This window comes from Lactuca virosa, chromosome 3 (assembly GCF_052849685.1).
Source record: "Lactuca virosa cultivar CGN04683 chromosome 3, Lactuca_virosa_CGN04683_v6, whole genome shotgun sequence".
In the NCBI taxonomy this organism is placed as follows: Eukaryota; Viridiplantae; Streptophyta; class Magnoliopsida; order Asterales; family Asteraceae; genus Lactuca; species Lactuca virosa.
Window position 1 is genome coordinate 33584041 of NC_136428.1, and position 12034 is coordinate 33596074.

The 12034-nt window shown below is 38.1% G+C and overlaps 1 protein-coding gene across 1 annotated transcript; it reads right to left on the reverse strand.

Moving 5' to 3' along the window:
* Positions 1-4657: 4657 nt before the first annotated feature.
* On the reverse strand, positions 4658-6305 carry LOC145165440 (uncharacterized). The gene has a single exon (XM_079084179.1). It carries the CDS (start codon positions 5909-5911, stop codon positions 4811-4813), a length of 1101 nt encoding a protein of 366 aa, XP_078940305.1. The 5' UTR covers positions 5912-6305; the 3' UTR covers positions 4658-4810.
* Positions 6306-12034: the final 5729 nt, after the last annotated feature.

Genomic DNA, 12034 nt, shown 5'->3' on the forward strand with positions numbered 1-12034 from the left:
CACAATCGGTCTTGGGGCCCGCCGCGATGACGAAATGGATATGATTTTTGGGGGAAAACCGTCACTTATGTTATGTTTGGCTTTTTGATGTCTTTACAATAATATATATATATATATATATATATATATATATATATATATATATATATATATATATATATATATATATATATATATATATAGGGTTAGGTTCATGTGAGACGGCCTAATTTTGTGAGACTGTGAGACGCAGTCCTAGCCACTCATTTAGTAGATAAAAAAAAACATTTTTAAAATGCAAAATAATTGAAAATTTTCAAAAAAAAAAAACTTTCAAATATTATTTTCGGAATTTATATTTTCCAAAAAAAATAAAAAAATACCAAAAAAAAAATAAAAATAAAAAATAAAAAAATACCAAAATTTTTTTTTAAAAAAATTACATTTTTTTACATATTCTAGTAGAATATTAGAATATCTAGTACAATATTCTAACATTCTAAAAATCACATTAGAATATTTACAGTGCAATATTCTATTAGAATATTTCACGTATTTTTAAAAAAAAAACGGTAATTTTTTTTATTTTTTTTAGGTAATTAAAGTTCCGAAAATAATAATTAAAAAAAGAATTTTTGGATTTTTCAATTTATTTTGCATTTTAAAATTATTTTTAGATTTGGTCTCACAGTCTCACAAAATTAGCATGGTCTCAAATGAACCTGGACCTATATATATATATATATATATATATATATATATATATATATATATATATATATATATATATATATATATATATATATATATATATATATATATAGGTTTCAAGGTTGATTTATACAAATTTTGGACTTGCAATTTTGGCTATGGCACAAGGTACAAGGAGATATATACTCCATGAGTTACATAACTTTTATTTCTAATCAATCATGTCAAGGAAAAAACTAAAATAACTTTTTTTTTCATTTTATAACATAGGAAGGGCGTATGAACAATGGTAAGAGGAGGGTGCAATGGGAGTGAATGGGTGTGATTGTATTCAAACACACCAGCCATCCCTACGCCTTACTAACAGACAATAATGGCTTTTTGTGATAATTGAAACCGTCAAAACAAAGGTACTTGACTGGGTATATGCTTCAAAGGCTGCCAAGTTAGTCATATTTGGTTCAAGTCACAGGGCCATTTCTGAAATAGGACAAGATTGTTGCAATGAAATTTATACTTAAGCATGGTAAAAGTGAGAAGGACATGCAGAGTTTGAGACAAGAAATTGAGGTGTTTACCTTATTCCCGATAATTTTAGTTTGTGTAATTCTGTTCAAACTTCTTCTTGTCATCCATTACAATGGTTGTTGTTTAGATTATGGATTAGTTCAACTTTCATTAATTCTCTTCCTTTTATTCCATTTATTTACTGAAAAAGAATTAGTTGTATTCTTAATCAATTATGCTTTTGATTCTTCAAACTGGAGCTGGTATGTAACGAACAACTCATATTATGGATTTTGTTATTCGACTTTGGTGGAATGACGCACTATTATTATTTTTAGGTTTTTACATCAACATTTTGGGAACAAAAATCGATTTTTGGCGGAATGGTAACAACTAATCTAAACCTTGATTGTTGTTTCTGTAATATGCACTACATCAATTATTCTTGCAAGGTAGAATGACTTGCTTCCTTCTATTTTTTCAAGTATGCTATTCTTATTGTTGTCATTTTAGATAGATGATTACTATAAGCTTGGTAATTTAATGTCGTTTAGTTTTTTGGAATGTAATGACTCATTCAGATTCCATGGTCATTCCATTCCACTCCTTTTTGATTCCATTCCAATTATATCATGTTATTTATCTATTAACTTTTTATCCAACATAATTTGCCTCGGTTTTTATTACCTACAAATGAAGTTGTCGGGGGAGGAGTTGTTCCAGTTGAATTCAAGATGTTTATAGTAATTTGACATGTAAAAAAAATCTTCATTAAAATGTTTATCACAAAGTAAGTTACGATTTTTCTATGTCTGTTGGATGACAAAACTATTTTCTGGTATTGATGTGTCTAGAAATGGAATTGCTCCTATCGTAATCTTGCAATCAATGAAAAATATCTGACCCGTGCAACGTACGGGTCTCTTTACTAGTTGTAATATAATATCATATGTGAAAAAGCATGGAGAATTTTACATTGTAACCACAGGATCACCCATTCTGCAATTGTTCTTGTCTGGATATGTTTAACTACAAAGTTCTTGTTGGATTTGCTGCATTCATGATTTTAAAACATGTTGTGACCGGCTTTAAAATTCGTTGTGACAAGGAAATATCTACACCCCTTATAATGAATGTTTAGTTATCCGTCCCAATCAATGTGAGATCAGGTATAAGTAGTCATCCACCTTCAATACAACAATATATAAAATTGCGGTAAGATACCATTTTTCATCAGACAAATAAAAACATAGTGATTTACAGTAAGATAAAATGTCAAAAAAAATAAAGTACACTATAGTAAGACAATATCATTTGTAGACAAAGAGAATATAGTAATATTACATTAAGATAAACCTCTAACTTAGACAAAGAGAATACAGTAAGATTATAGTAAGATAAATTCATTATCATTTGTCTGAGTGATGGTATTATCTTAACATAACTTTTCAATATTCTCTCCATTTAACAGATGATATTACATCACTATAATCGACAATATTTTTTTTTGTTTTATATTATGTTACTGTAATGTTAATATATTCTCTTTGTATGATGGAGGGTTCTATCTTTAACTCAATCATATATATTTTTTATGTTTGACATGATATCTTATGTCTAAATATAATTGTTTTTTTTGTCATTTTTTGATCGAAATTTTAATTTTATAGTAAGATAAAATCTTCTGTCAAACAGAGATAATACAATAACGTAACAGTAGCAAAACATTCACTGCCAAACAAACAAAATAGAATAAGATTGTAGTATGATACAATTATTTGTCCTTTTTTTTGTTAAAAAAATTCATGGCTTTATCATTAATGAGTCTAAAATATAAGGAATTCTCAAATTCAAAACCAAAATTAGTGACTAACACCAAATAAAACATAGTCTAAGATAGTTTCAAAGGCCTTTACATTTGATAAAAAAAACAGACAAAACAACATTCAAATTTCATTTTTCCTTTTCTTTCCAACATCTATAGTCTTCCCTTTCCTGATTATCCTTCCACCCCCTGTGCTCTTTGTAGGTTGTGATACACCAACTTTTTGACCTTTGCAGCTCCTTGCATTATGACCATAATATAGTTACACTTTAGCATGTCACATATTTCTTTGACACACCATATCATCTAATTATGTAGTTGTTTTCTTTCTTTTCTTTTTTGGTATACTAATAGGTAGAAGTAACATGGTTGGACATGTTGATTTATCTCATATGGTCCTTCTGTTGATTGGTTCAATATTGAAGGAATAAATGTCCTTCTATGTTTGCAACCAATAAGTGTGATGAACCCAATTTGAAGATCCCAACATCGTGCTTGTTTTGTCTCATATCTTATATGGAAAAAAAATGTATGTTTACGAGGTATGCCTATGAGTTTCCACTTCTTAAAGGAACATGTTTGCTGACCATGTCTAGAATGCATTGGTCTATCCATGATCTAAGGTAATAGTTGCCTTAACCACTAAAAACCTCTTATTAAAGGCATCTTTAGCGGTATATTTTGATTGAAATGAGTTCCACAAATTTGTTGCATATTCAACGTTTTAGTAGACATCTACAAATGTAATCATCATTCTCAGATTTAGTTCGCTTCTTGGTGTGTCCAATGTCTCGTCTTTCATCACTTTTGGCATGAGGGTACTCAACACATACATGATTACATGATTTTCAAAGTTGTTAGAAGGATTTGTGTCGTCGTTACCGTGTCTGAAATCATTTTCTTTGAATTTCTCAAAATTTCCAAACTTTGATGTCATATCTTTCATAGAGTCGAAGTTATTCATGATTATCAAAGTAGAAAATTATCAATTAAGATTGTTTGGACATGGAAGCAATTTCAGTGCCAATTTTGATAATCGTCTTTTTCTTGAAAATAATAGTTGATTGTTTATGATTCACTGTCCCTTAACAGATAATTTGACAATATCTTTTATAATTCAATTATATGCCTGAATTACATGAATTTCGATATAAGATAATCCACACGATACAGGTCAGTTTTTAGGCACAAAAGTTAAAGAAATGTACTAAGATTAATGTGATGATTGCTCAAATTCTTGTGAGAGCCAAAAACTAAAGTATTAAATTATATATATACTCATAATATTCAATAAATATATAAGAATGGCTAATTAGTTTAAAACCGTTACATAGTGAGAGTAGTTTTCTAGCTCCAAGTTGACCAAAGTCTGCCCTAAGCTGACCCTATCTGACTAAAATCAGCTCCAACTTAGTCCACTACTTCTCAGATCAAGCGATGGAGATGGGGTCAAAATCTACATGAGCAAGCAAACAACATTACTTCTGATATATACAAACCTGTTTACAACCACAAAACATCTTAAAACTTCTAGTCATATACATGGCAACAAGTTAGTTTTTGTTGATATATATAAATTGTATTCAGGTTACTTTTTTTGCTTTTTCATGAGATATCTCCTCCATGGAACGTCAATTGGACAAGGCTTTTTGATTTTATTATATGTGAAAAGGAGTGATTTATAATGTGCAAGAGTTTTACATGTAATGAGGTTTTAAGGAAAACTATGTTAATCTCAACTAAAAACACATTACTGAAAACAAGAACTAATCACATTATCAGAAGCTACTAATCCGCCATTGTTTCTGTTCTTGGCTGCTTCCTGGTTTCAATCAAACCCTTCAAGAACGCATCCACAATCTGCTTCTGTGACTCCAATATCAATTGGTTTCGTTTCATCTCTGTCTCCATTCGCATCCTTTCAATCTCCCTAGCCATGTCTATCTTCATCTTCTCCATCTTCATGAACCCATCTCCCAATAGCTTAATCGAAGAAGCCACCTCCTGTATCCCTCCATTCCCTCTTTTTTTCCCCTGATTCGGATTAGGATTCCAACTGTTACCGTTTTGATGGTTCCCCTGAAACAAATTTGTGTTTCTAGGCACTTTAACCCACACTTCGCCATCTTCATCGACTTCATGTTCATGAACAACCTTGCTAAACTTTCTTGCTGGTCTGAGGTGGGCGGGTTCATGGTGAGAAGGATTCGAGGGTTTTATACGAATTCCACCGGTGAACGGAGAAGTCTTGTGATTTTTGTACCCCGGGTGAATCGGGGTTTCGCTGATTGTGGAATCATCAAGATACCCATCTTCGTTGTCGTCTTCTTGATTAGACCAGTTGTTCGTGTATGAGGAATTGGGATTTGAAAACCTGGAATCGAAATCAGGGGTATGATTGGTGGAACTAGCTGCTAACGTTACCAGATTCTGAACAGAAGAAGGTTTAAATCGAATTCCACGACCTGGATTCAAGCTCTGATGATCCGACACAGGGGTTGCGTTGTTGATTGCCAGATTGGTCGAATTATTGTTACCCGGTTCCGAACTGGGTCCATTTTCCATGGCCTCCATGGCTTCAAAGTAGAACCACGACGAGAAGAACCGACCACCGGGGAACGACGACGCGCGCTGCTTCTCGGCGCGGTGGCGCTGGCGGAGCTTCTCCATCTTGTGGCGGCACTGGGCGGAGGTCTTTGGCGGAGTTACATCCGGGCATGATGTCGTTACCTTCTCAGCCACCGTGTCCCAGTCAGGGTTTCGGAGGAAGGCACGGTGGAGGGCGTACCATCGCTCACGGTAAGCCTCGATTAAAACAAGCGCCTCGTCACGCGTCCAACACGGCGGCGGGAATTTCCGGACTGGCTTGACGGCGACGGTGGTGGACATGGGATTGGATCTGAATCTTGAGAGGATTGGTGGTGATAGAACGGAGGAAAGATTAATCTTGGGATGATTTGGGGGAGGTGGATTGGAGTAAATAAGAGGGTGGGATTGGGTGGTGGGTGGGTGGGTGTAGATAATGACGATGGAGGATGGCGATGGTAGGTATGACGTACGTCCACCCCACTAGTAGTCGACCACCCCACCACCGAACCCATACTTTACCCGTTGACTTTTCAACTTTACACCACACAAAGACCACAAATTAGAGTGAAGATGGTGGTGGGTATGGCCGTGGGTGGATAAGGGTTGATGGAGGCTGCCCCCACTGTCTACGGGAAAGTTAATTGTAGTAGTGCACTGCATAGGGCTAGGGTGGTGTTCATTATCACCATATAAAATCTTATTGCCTATTTGTTTATTTGCTTTTATAGAGGGTGATTTAATAAATATGATATTTCTTTTCATAATAAATAGTACACGAATATGTGTTGACTGAAATGTTTAAACAGAATAATTATGTAAATATTTTAGATATTAAGAAATCTAACCTATTTGAATATAATAACCAAAAAGTTTTTTTTAACAAAAATAAACACTTTGTCTAGATTGAACACAAGAAAAAACACATTTCTGACTGATTCGGAACGGCATTCCGGATTCCAGACTAAAACTTTTTATTTCCGAAAAAAAAATATTGAATTTTAAGAACAAGTCCGAAATCCGAACAATAATTACGAAATTACAAGGGAAAAATAACTTTTTTTAATTTAAAAAAAAATAAACAAACAGAAATATATACAAAAGCCACGATTTCACTATAACTTTGTTAGCATTTTCCTAAGATCATCCGTTATACCCACCACTAACCACTATAGTGGTGGGTGTCACATCATCACCACATCCAACCACTAAACCTATGAGATACCTACCATTATATACCTCTTATTTTTTAATTTTTAAATAAAAAATATATTTTTTATTGTAGAGAGAGGTAGAAAAAGTTAGAGAGAAAGAATTTGATTGGAAGTGGTGATCTGTGGTATGAACAACAATTCACCACGACCACTAAGAACCACTAGGGTTCGGGATGGTGTGCCCTAACCACGGTCGTGGCCACCTAGACCACGACCCATTTCGTGGTATGCATACCGGACGGTCTAAGGTCATTTGTTATATCCAACACTAACCATTATAGTGGTGGGTAACACATCATCATCATTAACTACCACTAAAAGGTTGGGATACTCACCATTATATCTCTCTTATTTTTTTTTAAATAAAAAAAATAAATATTTTTTAATTAATTAAATTGAAGAGAGATGTGGAAAAAGGTAGAGAGAGAAACATACTGATTGGGTGTGGTGGTTCGTACTTCCCACCACAATTGACCATGAAAGTTGTCTATCACTAGCCACCACTAACATATTGAGATGATGTTCACATTTGTGGTTAGGCTGGTGGGTGTGGTGTCACACTTGTCACGGTCAACATCAGCGCCACCTAGGATTTGCCACACTCTCTCTAATTTTTGCCATTTACATGGAGTGGGTTGCTGTAACGATCAAAGTTGAGGTAATTTCTTTTTCCCATTGGATGAATTTTTCTTTGCAAAAAGGTCCTACGTATGTTGGGCATACTGGGGGAAGGTTGGTCGCGGGCATGCACCACATACGCGGGGCATACCAAGCAGTATGCGGGGCGTACGTGGCTCAGGACTAAAACCCTAATTTTACGGCAAGACCCCTGTTTAAACACTTTTATGTTGCTTGGACCTTACCCTGGTCAGCCTCCATAGTCTATTATCGTCCCAAAATCCCCAGATTCTCTTGAGAGTGTAGTCCTTGAGCTTAAAAGTGTTTTGGTGGCCATTTTTAGTGGGTTTCAAGAAGAAGAAGGTTGTGATCAAGCCTTGGATGTTATTGAGCTTTTAAATCTTGCATCTAGTTCATCTTGAAGAACTTCTGGAGGTAAAAAGTCGTAACCTTGCCATCTCTTTTGCTAGTTTGAGTTAGGGTTTTGTTATGAAGTCCATTTTTGGTTCTTGGACCCTCTCTTGTGACTTAAGCAACTCCAGAGACTAGGATTGTTAGATCTAAGCTCCTTGAGCCTGCTTGATGCATAAATATGCCATCTTGAAGGTTGTACTGAGACCATGCTTGAGTTTAAGGTCTCAAAAATGCTCTTAATGGGAGAAATGAAGTATTGGGGACCCATGTAGCATGCAAGGGCATACAGTTGCCAACTTTTTTGTAACGCCCCGTTTATTTAAATAAATTAATAAATGTAAGTCCCGGACTAATTTGTGAAGAATTTTAAAAGTCGGGGGTTAAAAGTGCAAGTTTTGGACTTATTTTGAAAAGGATTTCAGAAGCCAGGGTCCGTTTGGTAATAAATGGGTTTAAATTGAAAAGATTTGAAGGCTTAGGGGGGGGGGGGGGGGCTTATTGGTAATATGGGGATCTATTATGAAAAGAATTATAGAACCAAGGGCAAGAGAGTAAATAACTGATTAAAGTTGAAAAGTTTTAATGAAGGAGGGGCTGATCCTGTCAATATGGAAATAAGTTTAATGGCACAGGGTATATATGTATTTCGGGAACCCTAACCCTAGAAGACTATTCCAGCCGCCACCTTCACACCTTGTGACTCCTCAGTCGCCACCTCCCTTCCACTCACATTTCCGATGCGGACCAAGTCGCTATCCACTGCCGGCGACGCTGTGAGCGACAAGGACCACCAAGACCAGGTTCCTGCGCTGTGAACGGCAAAGGGTGAGCTATGAAGTCGATGTCTAGTTACGAGCGGTGGAGGTCCGACATAGCCTAGTCGTTGCTGTTGTTTGGATGTCGTACGACCACCTCCCTACTGTATTCTTCCTCTCTTCTTCGCTTCTGCCCGGTGCTGCGACGATGTGGGATCCCGATGAATATTCCGTCGTTTTCTGCTCGTCTGCTTTACGCCACCACAGGGGTGGCCGGGGCTGGTGCGTATTCGAAGGTGGATGTGCGAGTTTTGGTGCTATGGGCGTGTGTTTCTTGGTTGAGAATCAACAGAACCGCCGCCACCACCGTGAGGTGGTGGCTGTTATCGCAAGGGTTGTTGCTGCCGCCGCCATACACCACCAGGCGGGTGGTTGGCTTCTCTTTCCGAGCAAAAGACGTGAAGATGGGTGTGTTGCAGTTGGTGAGTGTATGTGTGTATGGATGGAATTCCCGGAAAAGACATCACCACCACCATAGGGTGGTGGCTGCCGCCAATCGCCACAGCTGGCCGCCATGGTGTGGCTGTGTGTGTGTGTGTTAGTTAGTGTGTGTATTATTTAGTGTGTGTTAGTGAGTGTGTGTGTGTTATTTTGGATAAAAGCCTTGTAACTGTAATTAGCATTGAATAATAAAAATAATAATAACCACCACCGTAAGGTGGTGGCCGCCGCCGTGAGCCGCCGTGGACCACCACTACCCGAGATGGTAGTGGGTGGTGCCCACAAGCAAACCCTAATTGACCTAGCAAAACCCTGATGGGCTTAAGGATTAGTTTTGGGCCTATTGGGCCATGTTTGGGTGAAAAACCCTAATTAGGGTTTAGAAAACCCTAATTGTGAGTAATTGGGCCTTAGACTTAATGGACCCACTTTTGGACTATTGAGATTGGATTGTGTATTAAGCCCAATTTCTCCATATCACTGATCTAGTAGAGTAAAGGACTTAATGGATTAAGTCCTTAATGGGTTAAGTAAGAAACACTTAACCCTCATCATCATTTTATGTGAAACCCTAATGTCACTTGGGCCTTAAGTTGGGCCTTTCGATTGGGTCTTGGTAATTGGGCCAATAATGGGCCATCCAAGAATGATTATATAGACTAGAATATTTAGATGGGCTTTCGGGTAAGGCCCATATGAGGGTTTGGGCCCAATTTAGAAAATTAGGCCATAGATGGGCCATAGTTTGGGCCTTAATGATTATATGATGTTGGGCCTTAGAATGAGACCATGTATAGGCTTAGGTCCAGTTTGGAAAATTGGGTCATATGTTGGGCTTTGATTCCCAGTTGACTTTGGGCCTAAGGATTGGGCCTTGGGCTTGAATAAGCCCAAGCTTGGGGTAATGTAGTAATTATCCAAAGTATGTATTCATGATTATGTAGTTGAACCCAATTATTAATTGGGTGTTATTTTGGTGTTGACAGTTCAGGAATCTGTCATCCAGCAGCTGGGGTTGAGTCTGCGGGACTTCAGCAGTGTGAGATTGTGTCTACGGGACTTCAGCAGTGTGAGGTGAGTTACCTTCCAGCAGCGGTGGGTCTACGACCACAATGTCGGCCCACCAGTAGGAGTTGTATATTAGATGATTTTCTTTGTGATATTCATCTAGGTTTGCCACTACCTGATATGTTATGTGCTAGTATGATATGATGTTATATGCCAGTAGCAATAGGGGAGATAGTCCCTAAGATCTCCGGTCGATAGGGCCAAAGAGGGGTAGTCATACCCAGTTATACTAGATAGAATATGTTTATGTGATACATATTATGTGGTAGTGGTAGTGGGGTGAAATAGTCCCCAGTATCCGGTCGACAGGACCGAAGGGGAGGCCAGCACCCAGATATTCTAGGCAGTATCCGGTCGACAGGACCGAAGGGGAGGCCATCACCCAGATATGCTAGGCAGTATCCGGTCGACAGGACCGAAGGGGAGGCCAGCACCCAGACATGCTAGGCAGTATCCGGTCGACAGGATCGAAGGGGAGGCCAGCACCCAGATATGCTAGGCAGTATCCGGTTGACAGGACCGAAGGGGAGGCCAACACCCAGATATGCTAGGCAGGACAGGACCGAAGGGGTAGGTCGGGCACCCAGATATGCTTGACAGTATATGCATGATATGTGATTTTATGGTATGTGGTATGATGGGGGAACTCACTAAGCTTCGTGCTTACGGTTTTCAGTTTTGGTTTCAGGTAGTTCGTTTTCAAGGAAAGGAGCCGGCTCGATCGCAGCGCATCACACTATGGTTTTCCGCACATGAGATCTTTGGGATTACACTCTGATATTGTTTTATGATAACACGTTTTTATTACTTCTACTTTGGTTTTGACATGACATGATATTATGGATGTTTTCTTATACTGTTGGTTTTATAATAACTTATCTAAAAATGAAATTTTTGGCCTTGAATTTTGGGAGGTTACATTTTTACCCTAGGAGATCTTAATAGACTCAGATATGAAGTTAGACGTTGAGATCTCAAGCATTAAGCACTTAATAGAATTTTGTGCATGGACTATTTGTACGCCGGGCGTAAGGTTGCGTCAGCCGCGCGTACGGCCAAAGGGTTAAGTACGTTAAGCGTACTGATCTGGTACGTTGGGCGTACGTACCACCGAAGAGTTGGGCTTCATTGGGCTTGCAAGCTTATTAGGCCCTATTTAGCCTTGGGCCTGGTCCCATTCAGAGTTATTTGACTTTTGTTCTAGTCTGCGGCATTGATGTCATGATTGGGCCTTATTGGGACATGTGGACCATTGTAGTTTGGACTTTAATCTTAGGCCCATTAATGTAGGATAAACATTTGGGCTTTAATGGAGGGCCTTAGAATGAGATGTTGGGCCTTTGTCTAAGTTGTGGCTTATTCCTAATTACGGTTGTTTGTATATTTGTTCAATGTGAGATTTTGGGATAGTAGTCGAGCAACTTTTGTGTTCAGCAGACTGAGGTGAGTCTTCTCACTATATCAATGGGCCGAAGGCACCAACACCGGCTCATTACTTGATATGAAATTTCTATAGTTGAAAATGCAATGGTTTGTTATTTGGTATGTATTGATTTACGTGAAGACCATGGGGGAGCCCATGACACCTGGTAAGACCATGAGGGGGAGTCCATGGCCCTTGGGTATAAGACCTTGGGGGTAGCCCATGACATCCTGGTTGAAGACCATGGAGGGAGTCCATGGCAGATTTATGTGTATATGTGTATGACATTATATGGTTATGTGTTTTGTGTATTTTAGGAAACTCACTAAACGTGTACCTTACAATTTTGTTGGGTGTTTCAGGTACTTCTGGTTCTAAGGGCAAGGGTCCGGTTTGATGGCGCAGCATGCACTCTCTAGTATTTCCGCACTAG

Coding starts and splice junctions, on each gene's coding strand:
- LOC145165440 (XM_079084179.1), bottom strand. CDS start 5,911: ATGTCCACCACCGTCGCCGTCAAGCCAGTCCGGAAATTCCCGCCGCCG.